Source organism: Myxocyprinus asiaticus, chromosome 20, assembly GCF_019703515.2.
Source record: "Myxocyprinus asiaticus isolate MX2 ecotype Aquarium Trade chromosome 20, UBuf_Myxa_2, whole genome shotgun sequence".
Taxonomy (NCBI): domain Eukaryota; kingdom Metazoa; phylum Chordata; class Actinopteri; order Cypriniformes; family Catostomidae; genus Myxocyprinus; species Myxocyprinus asiaticus.
Window position 1 is genome coordinate 26,138,133 of NC_059363.1, and position 26,279 is coordinate 26,164,411.

The 26,279-nt window shown below is 38.1% G+C and overlaps 2 protein-coding genes across 4 annotated transcripts in view; both read right to left on the bottom strand.

Moving 5' to 3' along the window:
* cenpf (centromere protein F) overlaps positions 1 to 22,435 on the bottom strand; it is a 37,194-nt gene extending 14,759 nt beyond the window's left edge. For all 3 annotated transcript variants that reach the window (XM_051646085.1, XM_051646086.1, XM_051646084.1), the window contains exons 1-12: positions 22,339 to 22,435; positions 21,452 to 21,660; positions 20,852 to 21,048; positions 20,639 to 20,751; positions 20,467 to 20,558; positions 20,119 to 20,383; positions 19,791 to 19,993; positions 17,201 to 17,326; positions 16,977 to 17,105; positions 16,703 to 16,825; positions 16,428 to 16,563; positions 2,007 to 5,182 (exon numbers count right to left, since the gene is read on the bottom strand). In XM_051646085.1, the coding sequence (XP_051502045.1) occupies positions 2,007 to 5,182; positions 16,428 to 16,563; positions 16,703 to 16,825; positions 16,977 to 17,105; positions 17,201 to 17,326; positions 19,791 to 19,993; positions 20,119 to 20,383; positions 20,467 to 20,558; positions 20,639 to 20,751; positions 20,852 to 21,048; positions 21,452 to 21,613 (4,722 nt within the window). In that variant the 5' untranslated portion in view covers positions 21,614 to 21,660; positions 22,339 to 22,435. The remainder of the gene's footprint in view (positions 1 to 2,006; positions 5,183 to 16,427; positions 16,564 to 16,702; positions 16,826 to 16,976; positions 17,106 to 17,200; positions 17,327 to 19,790; positions 19,994 to 20,118; positions 20,384 to 20,466; positions 20,559 to 20,638; positions 20,752 to 20,851; positions 21,049 to 21,451; positions 21,661 to 22,338) is intronic.
* A 1,368-nt stretch (positions 22,436 to 23,803) lies between these two features.
* The window catches only part of LOC127410894 (N-lysine methyltransferase SMYD2-A), a 29,577-nt gene continuing 27,101 nt past the window's right edge, over positions 23,804 to 26,279 (bottom strand). Inside the window, exons 10-12 of the mRNA XM_051646131.1 lie at positions 25,757 to 25,931; positions 24,778 to 24,886; positions 23,804 to 24,503 (exon numbers count right to left, since the gene is read on the bottom strand). Coding sequence (XP_051502091.1) covers positions 24,420 to 24,503; positions 24,778 to 24,886; positions 25,757 to 25,931 — 368 coding nt within the window. The 3' untranslated portion in view covers positions 23,804 to 24,419. The remainder of the gene's footprint in view (positions 24,504 to 24,777; positions 24,887 to 25,756; positions 25,932 to 26,279) is intronic.

Below are 26,279 nucleotides of genomic sequence, written 5' to 3' on the forward strand. Positions count from 1 at the left end.
TCATTTCCATGCCCAAAAATGTTTCCTTTCTTTCTAAAAATGGCACCAACATCACATAATGTGCCAAAAGTTTTAGTGTCAAAAGTACTTTGGCAATGAGTACATAATTTTTCAAAATTATATCTGAAATAGGCTTTTGCATATTTACTGCAGGGTTAGAGTTTTTCTGCAGTTGAGGTTTCCTCTGTACCACCCATGCTTAAATAATCATTAATTGAAGATACAGTAGCTTAAGCAGTTTTCTTTATGGAAACATAATGTTCTTTTTAGGTTAGCAGAACGTTTCCCTAACATTCTGTTAACGCATTCCTATGTATTAACCCAGGGTTGCTGGAGCCTATCCCAAATAACTCGGCTGAATTAAGGCAGGGAAACAACCTGAACAAGTGGATTAAATTAATATGCAAGATGTATGAAATTTTCCATTAATGTGTAAGATTTTTTTAAACATATTTTTTTATCTAACATAGTACCATACTGAACACTGAGCCTTGATTTTTGTGTTTCCTCACCTACCTCAGCACCGGACATTAATATTCAGATATTGAAGTACTTTATTCCAAATAACCAATAACCTCAAAACAGTAGAGGGTTTTTAAAATCAGAAATATATTGACAGACATACATTTTTTTATAAACATTAACCTTAAAAGGCTAACACCTGATTAATTTCTTACCACTGAAGTGTGCAGTTTAACGAATAGGCCTACATCTGCTTCTCCTCATTTGTAGTCAATAATAAACAAACTTCTCAGTTACACTCCTGCATCATGTTCTTTTCGATTATATGAGACAAACCTTTATCAAATCAGTAACATTTATATTTAATCATCACAGAGAAATAATTTGAGGAAATTGATAAACAAATGTCAGTTAGTGAGTGTCCACCGGAATGACCATTAATTTTTAACCCGAGCGAGCAGATTTATATAGTGGAATAAAGCACGTGCGGATCAAATGCGCGTCCATAAGTAAGGTAAGGCTGAATTGAATGATAAACCTAAAAATAACCATCGTAGAACATTCTGTATAAATTCTTGTTAGGCTGTCACAAAAAAACCACCCTGCAACATTCTGGGAAGGTTAGTTTGTGGTTCTAAAAATAAACATAAGGGAACGTTCTGTGTAGGTTCTTATTAGGTTGTCACACAAAAACAGCCCTGCAATGTGCTGGGAAGGTTAGTTTATGGTTATAAAAATAAAACCTAAAAATAACCATTAGGGAATGTTCTGTGTAGGTTCTTATTAGGTTGTCACACAAAAACATCCCTGCAACGTTCTGGGAAGGTTAGTTTATTGCTATAAAAATAAACCTAAAAATAACCATTAGTGAACGTTTTGTACAAGTTATTATTAGGTTGTCACACAAAAACATCCCTAAACCTTAAATTTATGGTTACCAAAAAAACAAAAACAAAATATAAGCGGGTAAATGACAATTTTGAAGCCTAAAATGGACATGGATTAGCAGCACGTCGTTGTCTCTAATTGGTCAGGTATTCTAAATAACAAAATATTTTGAAGTCTTCACCATGTGTTGTGTAACGTAACACCTCGATTAAATATTTTAGGACATAGCATAATAAATAAAAAAAATATATGAATTATTACAAAAAAATCCATGATTTTTCCATGACTTTGAAGATTTTATTAATTTCCATGACTTTCCAGGCCTGGAAATCTCAATTTTAAAATTCCCCTGATATTTCCAGGTTTTCCATGACTGTGTGAACCCTGTATAATTGAGCCAAAATGTACATTTGATGTAAATTAGTTGATGAAAGAATCTGATATGACATCATGACATTTAGCTACATGACATGAACCAATAAGGTTTGATTTTATCGAAGTTGCCGCAACGTTGTTTGGTCATTTTTGGATTTTTTGTTTTATAAATCCAAGCACATCTTCAAAATGCATTGATTTAAGATAGCACTCAAACTGATACAATAGATAAAATCTGAATTCAAAATATTAGAAATTACTTTGTGATATGCAGATGTTACCTGTGAGGTTTCAGGAGCCAGCAAGGAGGATGAGGCAATGTCTAATTCCTGCAATTGTTGCATGGTTGCTTCCAGTTGTGAGGATAAGATCTCTGTGTGCTGTTTTTCATCCCTGAGCTTAGCCTCCAATTCATTTTTAATTTTAAGCATTTGCTCTTCCATGCTCTGGAGCTCTTTAGCATGCTCTACATTTAGTTGCTCTATTTTAACCCTCATTTGCTCCTCCATGGTTCTGATAGTCTCCTTAAGAACACAAGATAGCTCCTCAAGCTCCCTATATTTATTTTGCATTTGCTCTTCATGGGGTAAGTGTATGGACTCCTCATCTGACAATGGGGCTAATTGAGGATCTTTGGCCTTTTCCTGTGAATCTGGTTGCTCATCAGTAGATGAGCTACCCATGAGAACACGATCTTCTTCAAAAGGCAAAATAGATGTGTTTGCAAATGGCATTTCACAAGTATCTTGCAGCACATCTGGGTCATTCTCACATGTAGTTTGCTCGTTTTCCAGTGTGTCTTGGACAGAGTTTAATGTGAAACTCTTCTTAGGCTGAAGCTGCTCCATCAGACATTGCTGTTCAGAAATCTGAGACACCAGAGAATAGTTTACCTGCTTTAATTGATCCATTTGCTCTTTAGTATTCTGGGCATCTGCTTTCAATTCCTGGATTTCTAATTCCAACTTCAGCTTCTGCTCCATCAAGTTATTATACATCGCTTCAAGGTTTGCCTGCTTACAACTTTCTTGCTCTAGGGAAACCTGAAGTTTTTCATGGATTACCCGAAGATGCTCTAATTCAGAACCTAACACGGAAATAGATTGTTGATCCTTCTCTGTTTCCTTCAAACATGCAGATAGCTGTGACACTTCAAGGGTGCTCTTTGTATAGTCTTCTTTGACTGACTCAAGTTCTGTTTGTAGGGTGGACCTCTGGGCCTCACTCTCACCTAACTTTGCTTCAAGAATAGTGATGTTGGTCTGTAGCTCCTCTACTTGTGCATCAAATGTATTAATGCAGGTTTCATTATCTTCAAGATCCATTTGAAGCATTTCAAGCTGTACTTCAATTTTGCTCATGTTTATGTTTTTTTCTTTCAATGCCTCTAGAGCTTTAGCTTGCTCTGATTCAGCCTCTTTAAGTTTTTCTTTCAATGTTTTAATCTCACAGGATTTTGCTTCCTCTTGGCTTTTCAAGACTGTCAGAGCAGCTCCAAGACTTTTGATCTCCTGCTCTTGCAGCACTGCATTTTGTTTCAAATCTTCAAGTTCCTGTGCAACTTTCTGATAGGAATCAGTTACCTCCTTGAGTTTATCCTTAGATAAGTCAAGATCTTGCTTCAACTTTGACTTTTCGAGAACAGTTTCTGCCAGGTTTTTTGAAGCATTTCTGACCTCCAGATGTTTACTTTCTAATTCAGCCCCAAGAATATCAATGTGCTTCTCTAAACTCTTTTGTTTTTTAAGATGAGCTTCCTTTTCAGAGACGTAAACTTCAGATTCCTGGTTATGTCTCTCAGTGAGCTCCTTGATACTTGTCTCTAATAAAGTATTTTTCTCAGATCTGTCTTGTAATTTTTTTTCCAGACTTAAAGTCAACTCATAAGAAGAGTCATACTTTTTCTGAAGACTCTCTAGAGAATTCTTTAGTGTGGAGCACAACTTATTTGAGGCCTCCAGCTCAGTTTGTATTAGAATTAACTTTTCTGCCATTGCATCTTTTTCAACAAGTGCTTCTGACAACATAGATACCTGATTAAGATGATCTTCTTTCTCTTGGCAAACATCATTGTGAACTTTTTGGAGGCTTTCGTACTTCTCAGACAGATCCTTTGCTTCATTTTCAACATCCTGTAGCTTTACTTTGAGTTGTGTGTTATCTTGTTCTAAGCAGGATACCTTCCTTCTTTCATCTTCTATATTTTTCACAAGATTCTCTGCTATTGTCTTCTGATTTTCCAACTCTGAGGCAGTCTGAACTTGTAGCTCCTTTATTTTTTCGAGAGAATTTCTAGTTTCCTCTGCCTCAGCAGCAAGGCAGTTAAACTGCTCTTCAAGAGAAGTCAAAAACTTGCACTTTTGTAGCAGAGATTCAACCTCATTAATAAGGTCTTTTTCTCTCTTTTCTACTAAAGACATTTTCTCTACTAGATCCTCTTTGACTTTAGAAAGGTTATCAAACTTTCCTTGGATGTCTGTATTTAAACTTTTTTGGAGCATCAGGTCTGATTCCAGGGAGTCAATCTTATTAAGCACTTCCTCTTGGTATTTTTCCATGTTAAACTTTGCCTGCTCTAGCTCTTTGTTTTGGGTGAGACAGTCTTCATGTTCTTTGGCCAAGATACATTTATCTTCTTTGAATTTCTCCAATTCCTGCTCTCGCAAGGCAAGGGAATCCTGAAGATGTGCAACCTCAGTTCTGTTCATTTCAATAATGGAGTCTTTTGACTTAGCCAAATCACAGGCACTTTCATACTCTGAAAGAAGTTGACTATGGGCCTGCTCCATTCCATCCACCTTACTTGTTTCCTGATGCAGTTTAGCTTCAAGCTCCCTAACTTGTTCTTGCATTTGAGTGATTTGCTGCTTCAAATTGTGCATCTCCTTACTGTGTTTCTGATGTGTCTCACTGAACTGCTGTTGAAGCTCCTCATACACTCTACCTTTTTCCTCCAGCTCTACACATTTTATAAGAAGTTCACCTTTGAGTGAATCAATCTGACCAGAGAGGCAAAGCTTCTCATTTTCTGAAGCTTGCAGCTTCTTGTGAAGACTGTCATAAGTAGTATTGAGTGCGGCCATATCCCTCTCCAGATCTGCAATTTTATTCAGCATTTCCTCACGATTTGATTCTGCATTATTAATTAACTCTTCCTTTTCAGCTTTCCACTGCAGAAGAGCCTCATACTCTTTCTTCATTTCAGCAACTTCTTTTTGACAGGAGTTTGTGGTCATTTTGAGGTCTTCATTTTCTTTCTCCAAAGCACATATATTCTTTTCTTTAAGTTCAAATTCATAAACTAGTTTTTGCAACTCAGCCTGAGCCTTGATATTCTTTGTTTCCATTTCAGCTAGATTTTTCTTGCCATTTTCCAATTCTTGAGCAGATGATGTACTTTGATGGTCCATTTTTTTCCGAAGTTCAGTCAGTTCTTCACTTTGAGTTTGTGTCTTCACTGAAAATCATGATGCAAAATGGTTAAACAATATATTCCCTCAGATTCTTTCAATTTAAAACTGTATACAAAGACTGTGTGGGGACAGCAACATATCATCCTGCAGCTCTCGCCCAGTTGCCCACTGAAGCCAAGCAGGGTTGAGCCTGGCTAGAACCTGCATGGGAGACCTTCTGGGGAAAACTATGGTTTCTGCCGGAAGAGGTATTAGGGAGGGCAGCACGTGGTGCTCACCCAGGAGTGTCTCTGTGTTGGTCCCAAGCCAAAAAAGACTGATCAAAAAGTTTTTTGTTGCAGTGTATAATGGGCTAAGACTACACTCTCTCACCTTTATGTTCACTTCGATCCATCTTTAACTCACAAAAACAAACTCTCTCTTAATAGAGCTGCACATCGTCGATTTTCTTCACAATAAGATACACACCGTGACACATAGGCTACAGTATATTATGATTCAATACGTCCCAATCCATCACGTTATAATCTAGCTGCAGCAAACGCGCACGAGGGATGAGCGTACCCACGCCATTGTGTGCCTCAGCCGGGTACAGTTTCAATCTCTACACCTTCAAGCGACTCATAGAAGCGGCACTGACCGCACACAGAAATGCCATTTTCTGAGTTTGTTTATGACCCACTTCCTTATTATTTGAACTTTAATAAAGGATGCATTAAAGATATAACGCAAGGTTGTTTGCTTTTTAGACTGCCAGAAGTGGAATTTTGCCTTAAGTGGAATGCCAGATCCGGCTCTGCTTTATTTCACGATGACAGTGCTTCTGTATTTACCAATTTTTATTTTTGCATTATAATTCCCTCATACTTTGCGATCTACATCACCTGATGCTGTTTGGCAAGTTTAGAGTGCATCTGGACATGTGTTTTCTTCCTCTCAGTCAGGCGCGAGCTGCGGTGCTCCTCTCGTGCGCCATCATTAGAGTTTCAAATGATCTCATGTTACTTTAAATGAGATCAAACGTCTATTCGACAACAAAAATCTTTTTAGACAATTTAACAACATTGTCGATAACGTCGACTAATCATTTCAGCCCTATTACTCACGTAACCCCAGTTTACCGATAACAGTAATGAGGTATCTCACTATGGGAATTCGCCTCAGGCGTATCCAACACTGGAAGCAATGACACCATGTCTATCAGCTGACAGACCAATCACAGTAGTGATAAGAGAGCCCCACCTCCCTATATATGACACTGCCACAGGTCTCTTCTTCATTCTCTGCATATCTCTTCTCCATGCAACTGCAAGGAGGGAAGTGTGGTGAGATACATCACTCTTGTTATCAGAGAACCGGGGTTACGCGAGTAACCTAAAGTTCTCTTTCTAACATTCGTTCAGTATCTCACTATGAGATATAGCCAACTCCCGTACCGCAGATATGCTGTCTGAAGCAGACCATAAACCGACTTGTAGTGTCCAATGTACACCCATCTAATCAATTTGCAAAATACAAAATAACACACCTGTACTTCACTGTGTTATTGTTGATTTGTGTGTGTATATTTATACACATCGGCAGATTGACTACCCACACCAAGGAATGAATGAGCCAGTAACATCCAGTCTGTAAACTCGGACAAAAGTGTGAGGCGATGCCCAATTTGTAGCTGCACAAACATCCTGGACTGAAATGCCCTTAAACAGCACCCGTGAGGTAGCCATGCCTCTGGTAGAATGAGCTCTCAAGCCCTCTGGAGGTTGCAACCCCCGAATATTATTAAATATATTAGCTTCCACTACCCAATGCGACAGGCGGTGTCGTGATATGCGTCTGCCTTAACGAGAATCAGCCCAAAAAACAAAAAGCTGATTACTCTTACTCAATGCACAAACAGAGTACAAACTGGACACAGACAATTAAGCCGTTCGTCCTCCGATTAGGAAAATGGAGGCCAGTGAAAAGCCAGCAAGTCCACCGGCTTACAACTGAGTGCAGAGTCGCTCACCATAGGCACAAAGGCTGGAATTGTTTTAAGACACTCTACAAATTCCCCGCAAAGCACATACAAGAGTGATGTACAGAACAAAGCAAGTTCACTAACTCGCTTCGCGGTCATCAGAGCCAGTAACAAAGTTGCCTTCAAAGGAACTTCAATTCCATACTTTCAACTGGCTCAAAAGGAGGCTGAGAAAGCGCGTTCTGAACCATGGACAGATCCCATGATCGAACTAGTGGTTTTGACACCCTGTTCAAATGCTGAGTGCCCCTCATAAACCTGTAAACAAGCGGGTGACCTATTGCACTCGAGTCAATTCCCACATGACAGGCCAATAAGGCTGCAAGACAAACCTTGATGGTAAAAAAGGCCCTGCTTTTATCCAAAAGTTCCTGAAGAAAACACAAAACGTCTTCCACCGAGCATCAAAATAGAACAATGTTTCTGTGTGCACACCACTGCTCAAACACACTCAATTTCTGATCGTACGCGGAGCGTGTTGAGGCAGCCCTCAAGCTATGAATCATTTCAATCACCCTCAGGGGTAAACCTGTGACACTCAAATTTAGCCTCTCACGGGTCAAGCCCAAAGAGCTACTCGGTCCAGTGAAATATTTTGCTTGTAACAGCAAGTCCCTGCGCAGCGGGAGGGGCCGAGGCTGACCTGTACAAGAGTTGTATTATTTCTGCCAGCAACAGTTTCCCTGCCAGTACGGGACAATCAGTATGACTGAGTGACTATATTCTCTTACACTTCTTAGAGTTGGAATGATTAAACTCAATGGGGGAAACGCGTAAAGTAGTGTGTATGGCCACTGATGCACTAGAGCATCCACACCCATAGGATCACCTTCTCTCACCAGAGAAAAGAGCAGAGAGCAATGAGCGTTTTCATGTGATGCAAAGAGATCTACGGCAGCTCACCTGTATCTCTTCCACAGCTGACTCACCACCTGAGGGTGAAGCTTCCACTTCCCGTACAGAGGATCCCCCCTGGACAGGATATCCGCCCCCATATTTATCAATCCCGGAACGTGCGTCGCCCGCAATGAGAGAAAGTGCGCACTGCTTCACACAATCAGCTTTTGTGCCGAGCTGTGAATGCGTACACCCTTGTCTGTTCATGTATGCCACTATTGTCGTGTTGTCTGATCTGACTAGGAAATTGTGGCCTTGAAGGAACTGTACAAAGTGTTTTAATGCTAGAAACACTGTCAGTAACTCCAGAAAGTTTATGTGCACGTTGCATAGTGACGCGGACAAAACCCCATTCACTATTCTGCCTTCGCATACGTGCTTCAACCTGTGAGTGACGCATTTGTCGTCACCACTTTCCTCAGAGAGACCGCCCCAAAGGGATTCCCCTGTGAAGGAAAGCAGGGATTCTCCAATGACAGAGAGTGAGCATCCCCTCTGACTTCACTGTCACCCTGCGATTTAAATGACTGAGGACACAAGTGCTGCGCTGCTATCCAGTGCAGAAACTCTCTCATTTGCAATAGTCCCAATGGAATGACTGACGCCGTCGAGGCCATCAGACCCAATAGGCGTAGATACAGTCTGAATGAGACTTTTTTTTCCCCTCCTGAAAACAAACAAACAAAAAAAGCAGCTGCGAATCGATCCGATGAGTTCCTCTGACAGAAACGCTCGATACAGATCGGACTTTAATCTTAGCCCATTTACACCAAAATTGCGATGGTTCTAGTGCCAAGCCTATGCTCCGCATGTTCACGGCTGGGGCAATCTGGAGCCCATCGTAAACCGGCCACGCTTTTCCACTGACCTGAGAGCCGAACGGCGATGTAATGGGTTACTATCTACGTGGTAGTTTCACGTGACTACCTCAAACATAAACAAACATGGTACGTCACAGTGTGTTTGTATACAGGTTTTACTTGATTTTGAGGACATATTTAAATATACAGAGTAGTGCCTGACCGATATATCTGTCGGCCGATATTAGCCTTTCACCGATATAATCGGTATCGGCGTAAAGTTTTCATATCTGTAAAATATTTTTCAGAACATATAATGCAGAAAACAATGCTTTAGAATTGGTGTCATAGCGTAGTTTATCCAGCTGAGCGCGCTTTGACTCCATTGTTTACAGAGCTGAACTGATGGTAGCTCTGCAGACAGGGTGGAGTTCAGCGGTGCAGAGTTGAGCGGTGTCATGGTAAGTTGTTAACTAGTTTGTGAAATACATACTGGAAACTTAATCAAAAATGACCCCATCAATTTCCCTTTTCAATAAAACTAATATAACATTAACCTTGTCCCTTACAACCATGTCACTCATGTCTGTTTGCTGTTAGCCAGCAATAGTTTGTCAGTGCAGTAAGTAATGTAGCGGATTGAAAGGTAAACATCAGAGCATCTTTTTGCAGCTCAGCATACAATAGTGCGGTGGTGGATTGTGTCTGTTGAGTGTTGATTTCACGCTATGTTGTTACCTAGTTGGTGAGACACAATGCTGGAAAGTAAAATAAACAAGTCTGTCTTTTACCTTCCGTGACAACGAGCTTGTAGCTAACTAGCCAATCACGTAGCTACTTTCATTGTTGTCAGCTGAGTGGAAGCTAATGTGTAAACATGTATTCACCAAACTGTTTTGTTTAGGATTCAGTTTGGTACCCCCTTCAACCGAACAATTCCATTCGTTGCATTTATAAAATGTAATATTTAAAAGTCTGGTTTTCCACCGTTGAAAGTTTCCCCTTAACTTGTATAGCAGAATATGGTGTAACACCGCTGCCGCTGTTTATCTCTTGACTCGGCAGTATTAATATAGTCAGCATTTGACTGATACTAAACAGTAATACCGATGTTTATTTAGCTATTTATTTTATTCTTTATTTTAATGTTCAGCATTTGACTGATACTAAACATACAGTACTGATATTTATTAAGCTATTTATTATATTTTTATTTATTCTTTATTTTCTCAGTGTTCATTTCTAGAATTTGTTGGCAATGTATAATAATAATGTCAAATATTCTTTGATAAAAATATTTAAGAAAGCAGCCTTCTGAGTGCCTTTGCAGTCATATCGGTGCAAAATCGGTGACAAATCCACAGAGAAAAGGTCTGTTTTCATTCCAGCTCAAATTAAATATATAGGCCACCATATCGGTAATTTTTCCCCTCGAAAATCGGTATCGTCGGGCTCTAATATAGAGTAATGCAATCCATCGTTATTACATTGCTCAACAAGATTGTCAGAGACGACATCTACGCTACAGGTGACAGGTAATGTAATTACATTATATTGTATGAACTGTGGCTTAACTTGCTAAGTTCTGTAAAATGCTACAGTGGAATCATTATTAACATTGTTGTAGCAGATGGTTGGATTTGTATTTTAGCCATATATTATTATTGATTGAGAATCCTACCATTTTACTACACAGATAGCCATGATCTTCCAAACTTAGTGAGAAAAATCTCCTTACAGAATAAAACAAAGCACAAAATAAGATGACAACAGTGTAAGAAAAGCTAACAAAAATGGCAAATATAACAACTTACTTAGATCAGCTGTAGAGGACACCGGCGAGCATTACTGGTTGAATTCAATGCCACAATTAGTCAGCAGGCTGGTCAGTGTCCGAGTCCAAAACATCACTGTTCTGTCCACTGTCGCTTTTGCCCTTATTGTCCCTGTACTCCCTTAAGTGTTTTTCAATTCGTTTATGATTTGGTCAGTTGTCCGATTGAAGGCGGCATTCATCATTTCATGCTGTATCTTCATTCGCGTAGAGTATTTTTTCCTTTGCGATCTCTCTAGTTTATCTCAGATCTTTGTAAATACCATATCGCAAGTAGAGCACTCATTTCGTTGTGTAACCTGAATGCTTGTAATGTCTGCTAATTTTGTGTTTTTTTGTTCTTGTTATAGAGCAAAGTACTCCTTACTGCATGATAGCTACTGTAGCTATTTGGGAAAACTTTACCATGGTGATGAAACATTATCGGTTTATGCATAGAGACTAGCAAGCTTTTGTGGCCAGTGTGGAACCAGGTTTTCGGCCCCAGAACTACCTTTTCTGCTTTGGAAATGTGTGGAACAGTTTGAGAATTCACACCGGCCCAGGAACCCGCACCCAAACCATGTCGGTGGAAAAGGGCTATCTGAGACCCAGATATATTATTTCCTGCGAGGGCATGACACCAGCACTCTCGTATCTACCTCTGCTTGTTGCCGCAATGGAGCACAGAGTAGTAGATCGTCTAGGTAAGAGACACTCAGACACTCTGAGACCCGCCTGCTGTGACGGCCAGCTACACATTTTAACCAGGTCCAGCTCTCCCTGGACAGAAGAGGCGGATGCGTCCATCACACTGCCCAGCTGAAAATGAGCAGGGAGAATAGCATCCTCCTCACCATCGTCCTCCAAAAGGCGATCATCATCGTAATCCTCTTCCTTTTCTTCCCTGTCCCCTGCCAAAGGGGCAGATTCAAAGAGGGGAGGCAGATCGGTGGAAACATTAAGTCGCCCCAGCTGCGCTGTTCCTATGGCTGAGGCGGGGAGTCTTTCTCTGCTGGCGGCGGAGATTAACAGTATCCCCATTATTCAATGCCGCGACCCGCACCCTCCTTTCCAAAACTCGCCGTACAAACTGGGAACAGTGCGGGGAACACTCTGGATTAGAAAGTGCAGCCTGTGCATGTCTGACCCGGAGACAGGCGATACAGAGTGGGTGGGAATCCTTGGGCGAGATCATAGATCCACACGCGCACGGACGGGATGGATCCTTTCCCTTTGCTCCACCGATCACTGAGCTTGAAGTCGCCATTAAAGAAACCTGAGCTCAACACAGAGCCAGTTCACCACAACTCGATTCTGTGTTAATCCCCAGATCTCTCCTTAATGTGATAAGACCAGCCAACTGTCACACAACCACCATGTGCAGAAGAGGGTAGAAGCTATAACCACTTTTAACTCTACCGAAAATTACATAAACCTGCCTTCACAAGCTGGTTTATGCCCGGAGAAACAATATTGACACAGGAGAACAGTATATTCACTTTGACATTGAATATATTCGCAAAAGAAAAAAGTCACTCTCTGCGACGTACCTGAACGGTCCGTCTAACAAACTGTTAGGGCAGCCCATATGCGAGTAAATTTTGCACTATGCGCCCAAAAAAACTTCTGTTATTAGCCACTGGCAAGTAAATATTAACATTTCATTCGCCAGTGATAGAGTTGTGTAGTGTCGAAGCACTGAATAAAAAGCAGTTGATTAAGAAGCTGGATTCAGCCTCGTCTTTCCCTGTATGCCGTCTCATAAGCGCGCAGGAATAAGCACTGTGTCTCATTCAGTTGAACTCCGAGCATCTCAGGGAACGGCACCAAGGACGTCACAAGAGCAGCTCTCTTGAGAGCATGTGAAGATGAACCACTTCTCAAGTGCTCTGATGTGCACGCCGTCTACAGAGTCTTGCGCCAAACTCCCGCGAAAATATAAACAAGGTATAAACGTATTAATTTTGTGAAAGCAAACCGCTCCAGTTTCACTTAACGGCCATGTAATGGCAAATGCCCGTGCTCGTTGTGGGTTTATTCATGCAGAGTTAATGACACGCAGTAAGACAGAGGAGATGCCCTGCTCTATTTCTGTGGAGATGATAAAATGCAAGAAACAGAATCTCAAAATCTTCCTTCACAAGAAATAAGGGCTTGTGAGTTAATCAGAGAGCCTTAAAATAATGTGTGAAAGTGAAGAATTTAAGGCAGATATATTTTACTATTGCATAATATAATATAATAGCTATAATAGTTGGCTGGGTTACAAAAGAAGCAAAAGAAAACAAAACATTGAAAAAGTCCAATGGATCAAATGTAAATCGGACAAATAAGAGATATATTTTAGTTTAGACATTTTTATAATTAAAATATTATTTTAAATTTTATACTTTTATATTTGACTGTCATTCATATGTTTTTGAAGCCTGAAAAGGAAATCATATACCCTTATTTTATTATATGAAATAAAGGTATAAGCTAAATTATTCATCTTTTCAGATATTCATCTATGGAGTGGTGGTGGCATAGTGGACTAAAGCACTGAACTGGTAAGCAGAAGGTTGTTGGTTCAATCCCCACAGCCACCACCATTGTGTCCTTGAGCAAGGCACTTAACTCCAGGTTGCTCCAGGGGGACTGTCCCTGTAATTAAGGCACTGTAAGTCGCTTTGGATAAAAGTGTCTGCCAAATGCATAAAAGTATAAATTACTTTGTTGTGTGCATGAAGCACACATAGTGAATTTGAATGGTAATTAATAGTCATATTCGTGAAACACCTAAAACAGACAATTAATCATCATAGCCCTAAAACAGGCAATTAATCATCATAATCGCAATTAATTGTCAGCCAAATTTCACAATCGTGACCCCTAATTTTCATTATTAGGTTCCTACCTTGTGAATTGTTTTGTTAAAAATACGGAATTGAAACAGTGACAACAGCTTGTATCATTATTAAAAATGCGATTTCATGACATCATATAAATTGATAGAATGTGAAATTTTTACATTTTTAAAAAACTAAAATGTGATTAAAATCATAAAAAAAAAAAAAATTTTACAATATACTATATTGCGTGAATATATATGAAGAGGCCCCCTCTCTCAGTTTGCTTAATATATTTTTTAGTTACATTATGCTTACATGTCGTCAAAAGTCTGGCAAGTAAAAACAAAAATGTACTAGCCAATTACGATTCTTTCTCCAACATAATCGTAGAGGGTTGTAGGGACTACTCCTTGAGAGTCCAGCTGAGGATAGCTCCCAATAATCTTTACGGGGAAGAGAACGAGAATGAAGAGACCTGTGGTGGCGTCTTATATAGGGAGGTGGGGCTCCCTTATCACTGCTTTGATTGGTCTGTCAGCTGACAGACGTAGTGTCATTGCTTCCAGTGTTGGATACGCCCAAGGCGAATTCCCATAGTGAGATACCGAACGAATGTTAGAAAGAGAACTGTGTGTGCAACACACAGAGGAGAGAAATTTTCAAAAATAAGATGTATACATTACCAGCTTCAAAACTGCTCCAATGAGAAATCATTAATATGTGATTTGTTTACTGTCTTTGGTGTTTTAATAACATTAATAACTAATAACTAATGGTGACCAACATTAATCTGACTTAAATTGGGATTCTCATAGAACAGCGTTGAGATGAGCGAATAATGAGATATTGAGAGCACCTGGAGAGCACGCTTGTTTGATTGAGACAGAGAGCATGCATATTAAACGGAATGAAGCTGAAAGTGCTCATGATCGCTCAAACAGTACAATCGCTCCACATCAATGTCTGATTGTCACGACTCACGTTACATCACGTATACTCAGTTTTTCCCCCGCTTGTTTGTTTGTTGTTTAATTCTCTTTTATACCCATTTGCAGTCTCTTTGTCTTCTCTGTGCTCACTGCACAGCAAGTCAGAATTACTACCGTAATGGCTCCAGAAAATGGGCAACTTAATATTCATACACATGTAATTCTTACACATTTTTAAAAACAAACCTGCATATTCATCTGAATTACAGCATGTTTGAAAGTTTAAATACGTGAATGCTTAGAATTGCCAACAAGTCACCCTCCAGAGGCCACACTCATGCATCAAGGGCTGAGAAAGCACTCATTCATTAAAGTAGCAGTAAATGGGGCCTGGGTAGCTCAGCGAGTATTGATACCGACTACCACCCTGGAGTCGCGGTTCAAATCCAGGGTGTGCTGAGAGACTCCAGCCAGGTCTCCTAAGCAACCAAATCGGCCCGGTTGCTAGGGAGGGTAGAGCCACATGGGATAACCTCCTTGTGGTTGCGATTAATGGCTCTTGCTCTCAACGGGGCGCATGTTAAGTTGTGCATGGATCGCGGAGTAGCATGAGCCTCTACATGCGGAGTCTTCGCGGTGTCACGCATGAGCCACGTGATAAGATGCGTGGATTGACTGTCTCAGAAGCGGAGGCAACTGAGACTTGTCCTCCGCCACCCAGATTGTGGTGAGTAACCGTGCCAACACGAGGACCTACTAAGTAGTGGGAATTGTGCATTCCAAATTGGGAGAAAAGGGGATAAATAAATAAAGTAGCAGGAAATGTGTGATTCCCTGCATGCTGCAAAAAAAAAAAAAAAAAAAAAAGCCGATCGCCGATCACAGATTTAAGACGAAGATCGGCCAATTTAGATCGGTGGCCGATAGACTGGTGCACCCCTACTGATATCCTGACTCTCTGTGATCATTCAAATTCCCATGGGACTTCTTATAAAGATTAGTGGTATAACGCCGGTGTCCTGGCCAAATTTTTTAATTGGCTTCTATCCATCATGGCTTCCTAATAACCTCCCATCCATCCATCCATTATATAGTACTGTGCAAAAGTCTTAGGTGTATTATATTTTTCACAAAAACATTTGTCTAAAAAATTCTTTTATTTTATATATTTTGATTTTAGTGTATCAGTAGGAAATATCAATGTAAGATTTCAACATTTTTGGAAATAGAATTGAATAGAAGAATGAGGAACCCTACAACAGATGGTATGGCCCCCCCACAGAGCACGGATCTCAACATCACTGAGTCAGTCTGGGATTACATGAAGAGACATACACAGCTAAATAGATAGAAGAACTGTGGCAAGTTATCCAAGAAGCTTGGAACATCCTATATGCCAACAACCAAGAAAAACTTTGTCCAGGTGTACCTAGGATAATTGGTGATTTTGAATGCAAAGGTTGTCACATAATATTGATTTAGCTTTTTTATGTTTACTGGACTTTGTATGACGTTAATTGATAAATTAAAACTATTTATGGGATTATTGTAGAAGACATCCTCACTATGCAACATTTTTCACAAGTGCCTAAAACTTTTGCACAGTACTGTATGTATGTATATATGAATTGGCAACATCACTGTACTCTCCACCAAGAGCTGGTGTGTGGTGGGCGTTCTGGTGCACTGTGGCTGCCGTTGCATAACCCAGGTGGATGCTGCACACTGGTGGTGGTTGAGGAGATTCCCCAATACTACGTAAAGAATTTTTTTAGTGCCTAAAAAAGTGCTATATAAATGTAAGGAATTATTCTAATTATTATTATTGTGATAAACATCAATGTATTGATGCTTATTTCTTTTTTCTATTTCCCTTGAAAAGCTTATTTTTTCATTTCCACACATAGGGCATTGTCAATGTATTAGGAATTCATGTGGGATGATCATTTTGTGGATATTTCAGACACATGAAAGATAAAAACTAAAAACATACCTTTTAAATCATCCACCATTAAGCGCATTTTGGCAAGGCTTTGCTCAATCTTTAGTTTTTCCTCTTCAAGTTGTTTGACCGTCTTTGTTCCTTGGTCTAACTGATAACTGAGAGTATTCTTCTCTTTCTGTGCCTCCTGTGAAGGGCAGATATAACATTTTCATGTGCTACGAACTTTGACCAATGAACTGTTTCATAGTAGGCCAATATAACTTGTTTGCATGATAAAACTCAATAATTGCTAAAGAAATGTAAATTCTACACAAGCAACATACATCAAATTTCTTCTTCAACTCTGTCTCTTTCACTTGACTGGCCTGTAGCGCCTGCTCAGACCTGAGAATTTTCTGTTTCAGCTCCTCCAAATCTTTTTCCAGTCGATTCTTTAGAGCAGTTACCTTTAAAATAAATGACACTCTATTGTGATTATATGCATTTTTCAGTTAAGTTAAAGCATTTGATAACTACAAAGACAGAAAATATAATAATGGGCAGAAAATTTTTATTCTATTAATAATATTCATAAAACGCTATGATTCATCAAATTACCTTATCCATATCTGATTGCAAAACATTGAAGTCTTTTTTGGCTTGCTGGATCTCCATAGACATTTTATTTTTCACCTGGTTAAACTGCTGATCAAGTGTTTGATGAGAGGTTTGAAGTTGTGCAATTTCCTGAAATGAGTGAAAAGACAAACATTAGCTGGTATAAAACAATATTTTAATAAGCCATATTTGACTTCATAATGAAGACAACAGGGAAACAAAACCTTTTGACTCTCTCTCTCCTGGTCCTTGATTTTCTGCTCTAGAGATCGATGCATGCTCTCAGCATTATGCCTCTGACAGTTCATCTCCTCTGTTACCTGCTTCAGCTTTTGCTCAACTGATGAACACTGAGGAACAAATCAACCACAGTTGAACTACTATTAGGGTTGCTCCGATACCAACATTTTGGCTTCAGTACGATACCAGCCCTTCCCTGGTACCCCGGTATCGATACTAAATTGACACTTAGGCAACAAATAAAAAAGCCTCATATTTTGGATGAAATTACACTGAAAATGACTTGATTAAATGAAATGCATAAAATATAACAGATACAAATTCTGCATTTTCCAATTGTATTTTTTTTTGGTTAAATTATTTAACTAAATGTTATGATCAAATGGTGTTTAAAATTAATACAGACAGCTTTAATCAAATGGAAATATAATAATACATTTTTAACAAAATATTGCAATTGCATTTTTGCTAAATGAATACTGTGAAGCTCTGTTGTGCAACATTTTAATGAAAACATGAATTAAAAATCATCAGATTACTTTAGGCACAAGGCTGCTATGGCTGAATCACAACATGCTGATATTCAGTACACTTTTGTGATATTGCTTACAGATTATAATAATAATACCATTTAATATTATACTATTTATGAGTTATGAGTAGTATTGCAACTTTTTGAATATTACATTTTTATACAGTAGTTATATTTTTCCGTCTTCAATTTCACGCATCCAGTTAAATAGAGCTTTAATTTTAGCGGGACTTTTATTTTAACAAACCTTTAAGTTCTTCCTTTTTTTTTTTGACAGGTTCTGGTTCTATCAAGCTTCCCATTAATGCTGGAATACTCCTGTCCTGACTTGCGAGCTGAAATCTCCGAGTTGCACCGGTGAAGGAGATTTGAGTGTTCACAGTAGTTAATACACTAAACGCACTGCATGAAAATCAAGCATCAGTTATGTGTTGCGTTTGTGTGTATGTGTGAGAATGCGTGAAGTAGATGATAAACAGAGCAGCACCTCTCGTTCATTCTGTAGAACGCAGCAAATGTGACTGTATATTATTTAATTAAATGACATCCTTCTGCTATTTAATGATAACACTTGGCCATAGAGATTTTTTGTCAAATTGTCATTGATTTCATCTCAAAACTCACATCTCATAACATTTTGCCAAAGGCAACGTACTGTAATATGGTACAGCAACAACATGGTATTGTACCATTTAAATTTTTTTGGTATCGTGATATTTCGTAAGTACCAGTATACCACGCAACCCTAACTATTATACTCACGATACAGCACAATGTTAAGAAGAAAGGTTAAATTGTACACAAATGCTTAAGGGATATCTTAGGGTTTCTATGCCTATTCACAATTTTTTCCCCCACCAATTTTTAATCACCTTTTTGTTCACAAGTTAATTTAAAATGGACCTGCTGTGTATGACAAATTAAAGAAATATTCCGGGTTCAGTACACGTTAAGCTCAATCGACAGCATTTGTGGCATAATATTGATTACCACAAAAATTAATTTTGACTTGCCCATTGTTTCCTAAAAAAATATAATAATAATTAAAAATAAAAAGCAAAGGTTACAGTGAGGTGCTTATGATGGAAATGAATGGGGGCTAATCGGTAAATGTTAAAATACTCACCGTTTCAAAAGTTTAGCTACAAGATGTAAACAATATGCATGTAAATGTAATTTTACAGTGATAAAATCACTTACTAACCCTTTCTGTGCAAAGTTATAGCCAATTTTACAACTTCGTTGTAAAACACTAAAACAACTGTAAAAATTAGGGCTGGGTATTGATACAGATTTCCCGATTCAATTCGATTCACAAGCTCTCGATTCGATTCAATATCAATTCATATGGGTTTATGTCAGTTATAATGTCCCTTTTGCTTACGTATAAAAGAAATGATCTCCCAGCTAATGATGTTAATTTTACTGGGGACCTTTTAACTAGGTTCATTAGGAAAATATTAATTTTACTACTTATATTGTATTACTTTTTCATCATTTTGGTCACATATAAATGTATTCAATCAATAAATAAGATTTTATATTTCATATTACTATAGTTTTAATGAAAGTATTAATATAAGTGCTTTTATAAAATTATTGGCTTCATATTTCTGCCTTTAAACCCTCTAAAAATTGGTCAAATTCACTTCCATTGTAAATGCATCATTGTAACCTCGATTTTTGCTTTATTTAAAGAAAAGGAGGGACGATTCGAAATTAATTTTTGTGGTAATCAACATTATGCCATTCTGTCGATTGAGCTGAACTTGTATTGAACACGGAATATTACTTTAATTTTTAAAAGAACAAATATTCCATGTTATCTCTCAATTAATAAGGTCAACAAAATCTGCACGTATAATTATTGGAGCGTTAGCAAAATGCTGTAAAATAGTTTAAGATGGAGTATACTGTAACTGCAGAACTTGTCACCTACCCAAATGTAAAATTTCATGCTCACCATATAGTGACTTAATATACCATATAATAGACATATACTGCAAGGTATCAAAGATAAACATTTTAAGCTGACATGTTACCTTAGAAACTGACTGCTCGTATTGGCCTGTAACCTTTGTAAGTTCATCTCTGGACTTGCTCAAGAGTTTGTCCTTCTCTGCCAGATCTTTCTTGGCCATCTCAAGTTGACTTTGAATTTCACTGAATTTATTGATCTGATTCTTCACATCCTTCTCTTGAGCCTGAAGACGGAGCTCTAACTCAGAAACCTTTGACCTCAGATCTGAGCAACATACAAAAAGATGGAGTTACCCTGAGGCATTTAAAGAGTATCACTGTATTGCTGTATTCTAGGCCATATTATAATTTATGTACATAAAATAAATCCATCTGAAAGGTCAGGCCAACCTTGGTTTATATTCTTAAGCTGTTCCATCTGCTGTGAGCCAGCTGTGTCACTTTGAGCCCCTGATGCAAACTGCTGGTGTGGTTTTATAGGTGTGTCATCATAAGACCACGACGTCCCAGAGGGTCCATTTCTTCTCCTCGAGGGTGTCTCCATCACAGTAAGTGACTGATGACTGTGTGTTTGGTCTTTTTGCCAAGGAAAAATAGAGGACCCTGCCTGCTGTCGTGCAATGTCTTTATGGCTCATTGAAGACTGGTTCAGAAGCTTCAGAAGCGAGGGGGCATAGTTATTTTTTAGTAAATTGAATGACAACTAGCACAACAATTTACCGTATGTATTTCACTTACTTTTACATGCATGACTTTGATTTCTGCCTCTAACCTTTTCCGCTCCTCAACTTCTCGATTGTACTTTTCCTGCAAGTCGCCAAATTTGGAATCTGAAGATTCAATATTGCCAGGTTAAAGTAAGTCGCATTAGCCTTGCAAGCATTTTTATTTGCTATAAATCATATCTTACCCTGTTGCCAATGATTAGGTGTTAAAGGGGTTGCAAAGGTTTTTTGTGGTGTACTAAACTGCTGGATTTCTGCATTATGCGAAGTTTGGGACCGTTCCAAGTCATTTTTGTACCTGAATAAAATGAATAAATTAATGAAGCCAAAATAAAACACAAAGTTGTTTACATTTTTAAATGCTCCATTATTGAGGGAAAAAAAATGCTTACACTTACTTTTTGACCTCTTGTTCAAGTCTATCAATCTGCTTCTTGCACGAGTTGAGTTGCCCCTCCAGATAATTGACCTGTTGCTCCTTCACTTGCAGGTCATGTGTAAGTTTCTGTCTAGCCTTTTCCAGATTTTCACAAGACTCTACCAAAGACTGGTTTTCCCTCTTTAGAGCAGCTGCTTCACTTTTCTCACTGTCCATCTATAGGGAAATACAATACACAAATGATGCAGATCTTACTACATTCAGGGTGCAACAATAAGGATGGCCTGCTAGCCTGGGTCCAGAGCAGTGTTGTCACTCAATCTTACAATATTTGATCTTATTGTTATGCCTTGCAAACTTAAACATTTAATTCTCTGAATATATATATATATATATATATATATATATATATATATATATAAAATTTTTTTTTTTAAATCCTGACAAATGTACATAGATTTTTTTCTGATGCATATGTGTTGCTAAAAATTAATAACATAAGAACAATCTGTATGACTGGCATGATTTGGCCCGCAGAAAAACAATATTGTTGCTTGACTTGACATTCATAAACTTTAAGCTGAAGAAAATCTAGTCCATTGTGTCCCAGGAAACTGACCTTTTGCCTCTGTTTCTGTAGAGTCGCTTCAAGGGAATCCATCTGGAACTGTTTCTGTTGTCTTTCCTTCTTTAACTTATCAAGCTGACCTTCAATTTCCTGGATCTTTTGCAGGGCCTTTGCAGGAAGGCCATCCTTCCACTCTTCTACAGCCCAGCTCATACTTACTGAAGATGCTGTGTTGCTCCTCAAAGACTCACTGGCATTCTCTGAAATAATACAATATGGGTTCATGTCTCATGTCTTTGTCTAGTGGAGTACGACTGCATTCCTACACAAAATTAATGCCTAGCCTCAATGATGGCATTGTTTTAACATTATTATTACACATATTCTATAAAAACATTAAATCTGATACAAAAATGAATTTTCTTTATGCTACGATACACACTTCAGTTTGATGAAGCACCCTGTCCTGTCCACCAGAAACATTAAATATAATTCATGTTTGGTCTACATATAAATATACATCTCACACATCATGGTGGGGAATTTCCACTGACTTCAATAGTTTTTATACTGAGCTAAGGATTAATTCCTAAACATGATCTTTAAAGAAAGCTTTTTGTATTTTCAGGTTTTCGTTTATACATTTTAATAAGTTTATTTAAGCTGTTTTCCTCGTGGGGACCGTTCGGTGGTCCACACGATATACATTAGGTTGTGGGGAGCAAATGTGTCCCGTAATTATTCAACACATATACCACAATAATCAAACGACGCTTTTACCGTGTGTGACAAAAAGATCACGCGGTTGTTATAACATAGCGATCGATCAGAAATTATTCATGGGGGTAAATTACTTTATAAAGCTCGAGCTTTTGAAATGTCTCACTTTCAACAATAAAACAACTACTACACGGTATAAAAATGGCATTATATCTTACCTTAACTAGAGTAAAAACTCCTAACGGTTATTCCGAGATAACTCTCTGGGACCCTTCGATCCGCTCTTCAGTTACTGGAGTGGAAATTCAAAAACTGTTCAACATGTTGATGACTGAACGCAGCGCCGTCATTGGCGCGTTTCAAATATGACGTCGGAGTGAAGCAGCATCTGATTGGATACTGTCGCCCATTCGAATTTAACTCCACCCATTCTTCTCTATTTTTTTAACGATTTCTATGACGCGTGTGTGTGTGTTGAGTTAGTTCTCTGTGAACAACCTTGCCAAGACACAGTTGAGGAGAAATAAACAAATGAAAGAAATCAAGGTTCTTACCATCATGGAAAACAAAAAAGGAAATTTTAAAATTGTGATTACCAGGCGTGCAAACATTATGGAAATTAGCCTAACACAATCTTAAAAAGGTATCAGCTCTAAAGTGACATGCATTTAAAAAAAAAAAAAAAAATTTTTAAAGGGTGCAATCTCTATTAAATTATTTAAATAATCCTTATCCTGTTATCACAAATGACTGGAAAATTTGTTGGTCAAAAGGCATGGTAACATGGAGAAATGCATCCTCTACTCTCAAAATTCATAAAAGAAAAAAGAAACCTTTAACAGTGCTTATCAAAATGATTGGAATCTGAAAGTGGGCTTTGAGCCAACTTTTGATCTTGGTAAATACATCACACATGATTTGTAATTATGTGCAAACAGTGCAATTAATTTTAATCCACTGTTGTTGTAATCTTCTGCTACTGTTTGCCTTCCTTGAAGCCTTCATATGTGATGATCTGCACCATCCTGCTTCCATAGGGCCCTGCCAAACACGCACTTCAGGTCATGGCAGATGGTATGAGAGACTATGGATTTCATCACCATGATTACTGCCAGGGAAACGCAACACAGCTTGAGACTTAGGACAAAAAAACCATAGCAGATGATGATGATTGTAAGTTGTTAGATGTATTCATTGCTACAATTCATAGATTAATGTGTGATTCATAGATTTAGATGCTCTTAAAGGCTTATTTTTATTTATTTATTTGGCTAATTGCAAGACGCTTAAACAGAAATACAGGAAATCGTAATGTTAGTTTAAAAAAAAGAAATGTTTTTTTTTTTTTGGGGAAAAAAATATAAAAATGATGTACACACAAGATGAAGACTCTAAATCATATACAGAATGTTTTAGAAAAAAGAAAACTCCTGCTTTATTGATATGGTGCTGGGCACACAGTCATTGCTTGGTTATGATTCATCCCAATACATGACTGTGAAAAGCATGTTTTTACAATGACATTGGTGAGGGAGAACGTTTGCATGATGCAGCATCTACGCCACTAGGGTATCAACGCAAAAAAACACAAATTACTAAATGCACCTTTAAGAATTTAAATAGTTTGTTGCACTAAAAAGAGGATTTCTAGAGTTAAAAATAAAAAGTTGCATAAAGTCAGTGTTTATCTTCAGGAATTTATTACTTTAGTGTTGTCACAAACTTCAAGCATGTGGCGGTCTACATACATTTTTTCACCATTGCTACCTGTCAAAATATCACAATACCAAACAAACAAGGAAGCAAGGATGAAAGTAACATTATGACTGAAATTTACTGAAAGATCAGATGTCCAATATCTTAACAGTATCAATGATATACTCTGATCAGAGCAAAATGATAACCATGCAACAACCTATCAAATGGACAAGTAAAACATTATTGAAAATTGCATCATTGAGAATATATAAATGATTTACATTTGTAAGCTATTAAAAATAGTAATATTGTTGCTACATGAGAGGGCAAAATGTTTAAAGTTAAAAACCTGGTATATGTGATATGATTCTTATATCTTAGCCCTTCTTCACAGAAAACAGTGCAGCACTTTTATTTTTCCAAATCAGACATTACAAGCAACAAAATATCTCTGACTCAGGTCATCTGTTTACATATCTTAAATCTGTTTAAATGACATCTCAGATTGACAGACAATTTTGACCTCACTTTATTTTAATATTCCAAGGAAAGGTGTAAGACACATGCCAGTGTTTGATGCATATTCCTCCTGGTGCTTCCATTATTTCTGCTCTTCCATTTCCTTCTTAATCTCAGTGATGTACGGGTGGTCCTTCCCATGGGCAATGTCCATGATCGCAAGAGCCTGTGATAAATTCATTCACAACACATTCAAAAAAACTGTCATGCCTCCAAAAACAAATGTATTAAAAAAATTGTCTTTTTACATTTCTAAGGGCACAACCCACATCTAATATCTTGTTTCCATGCGAACTAAAGAGTAAATGTAAATAGCTGCTTCATCTATTTTTTTGTTGTTTCATGCTGCAGATGTCCCTTTATATTTTATTCATTTGGATGTCTGAGAATGCCCGTTTTTTTAGTTTTGATATCAAGTGTTTGCACTGATAACACCCTACCTTCTTTAAAGCTTTTACTCCTTGTGTCCTCTTCTCAAGTCCTAAGTACAATCTTCCAAGTTTCAGGTACATGGAGGCTACATTCAGTGAGTAGGGAGGGTAGTGCACACTATAAAGATATGTGCATTGAATACTATTAAAAAGGTGGTGCACACATACTTAACACATCATTCAAACAGAACAAACCCAAAAATGAAAATTCTAGCACAGTTTAGTTACCTTAATGTTGTTCCATGAAAATAATACAGAAATACAGGTTGAGTGACATGAGGACATGATGACAAAGGGCCTGAAATTCCTTTCTGAAAATGAGGGGGAATTCCCCCCTTACACTTTTGCCATTTCTGCCTTTCTTGTCATATGTGCTGCATGACTAATGATGGAGCGCCAAGATATGAAAAGCATCAAAAGTACTGATCGCTCCAATGTCATGTGCTTGCAATGTTAACAGCTTTGTTAATTATTAACAGGAGCGATGGTTTTATTGCGTTGCTCGCTAACGGAGATGCAGTATAATTCCATTTGCATGTTGAATTAACGGGTTTAGAAAAGTTTATACATCTGTAACATCTTATGTTCAGTAACTATTCGACAAAGCGCTCCCTCGCTGCGCGTACTCACACTGAACTCAACAAGCGCACAACGCACTGCTGACAACTGCACGTGAGAGAGAGGGAGAGACAGAGTGGATTTACTTGCGCATCTTCTGGAGTTACAGTTTGATACAAATACAAGATTATTGATTTGATTTGTTCTTCGGTATCTATTGGTTTAATCATTCGAAGTTGCACTGTAAAGTGAATAAAAGTGTGTGGAAATTTCCCGCGCTATGTACGTGGAACTTGCGGGAATGATTAAAATTGTGCACTATACCCCGCAATCCCACGCCGAATTTCAGGTCCCGTGACAGAGGTTTTTTTATGGGTGAATTATTCCTTTAAAAAATTAAGACAGAAATTTAGGTGGAGCCCAGCATTACCTGTAGGGTTGGATGATTTTCTCGCCATATTTCATTGCTCCATCCCAATCCTGCATATATAGACAGACACCCATTGCCTGGTACATCATGTGCAGCATGTACACATTGGTGTCTGCAAAGATTGAACCCATTTTCTCCAGGCTAAGTTCACAGATCTCCAGAAGTTCACTGGGGGGTAACTGTGGTCAAGGACCAAAAACATTGGGTTAAAGGAATATTCCAGGTTCATTACAAGTTTAGCTCAATTGACAGCATTTGTGACATATCGTTGATTACCACAAAAATTGGTAATCTGGTCCCTCCTTTTCTTAAAAAAAAAAAAAAAAAAAAAAAAAAAAAAAGCACAAATCTGGGTTACAGTGAGGCACTTACAATGGAAGTAAATGGGGGCCAATTTTTTAATATTAAATATACTGTTTCAAAAGTATACATAATATGTTAACATGATTTTAGTATAATAAAATCACTTACTAACCTTTTCTGTGTAAAATTATAGCCAATTTTACAACTTCGTTGCTATGAC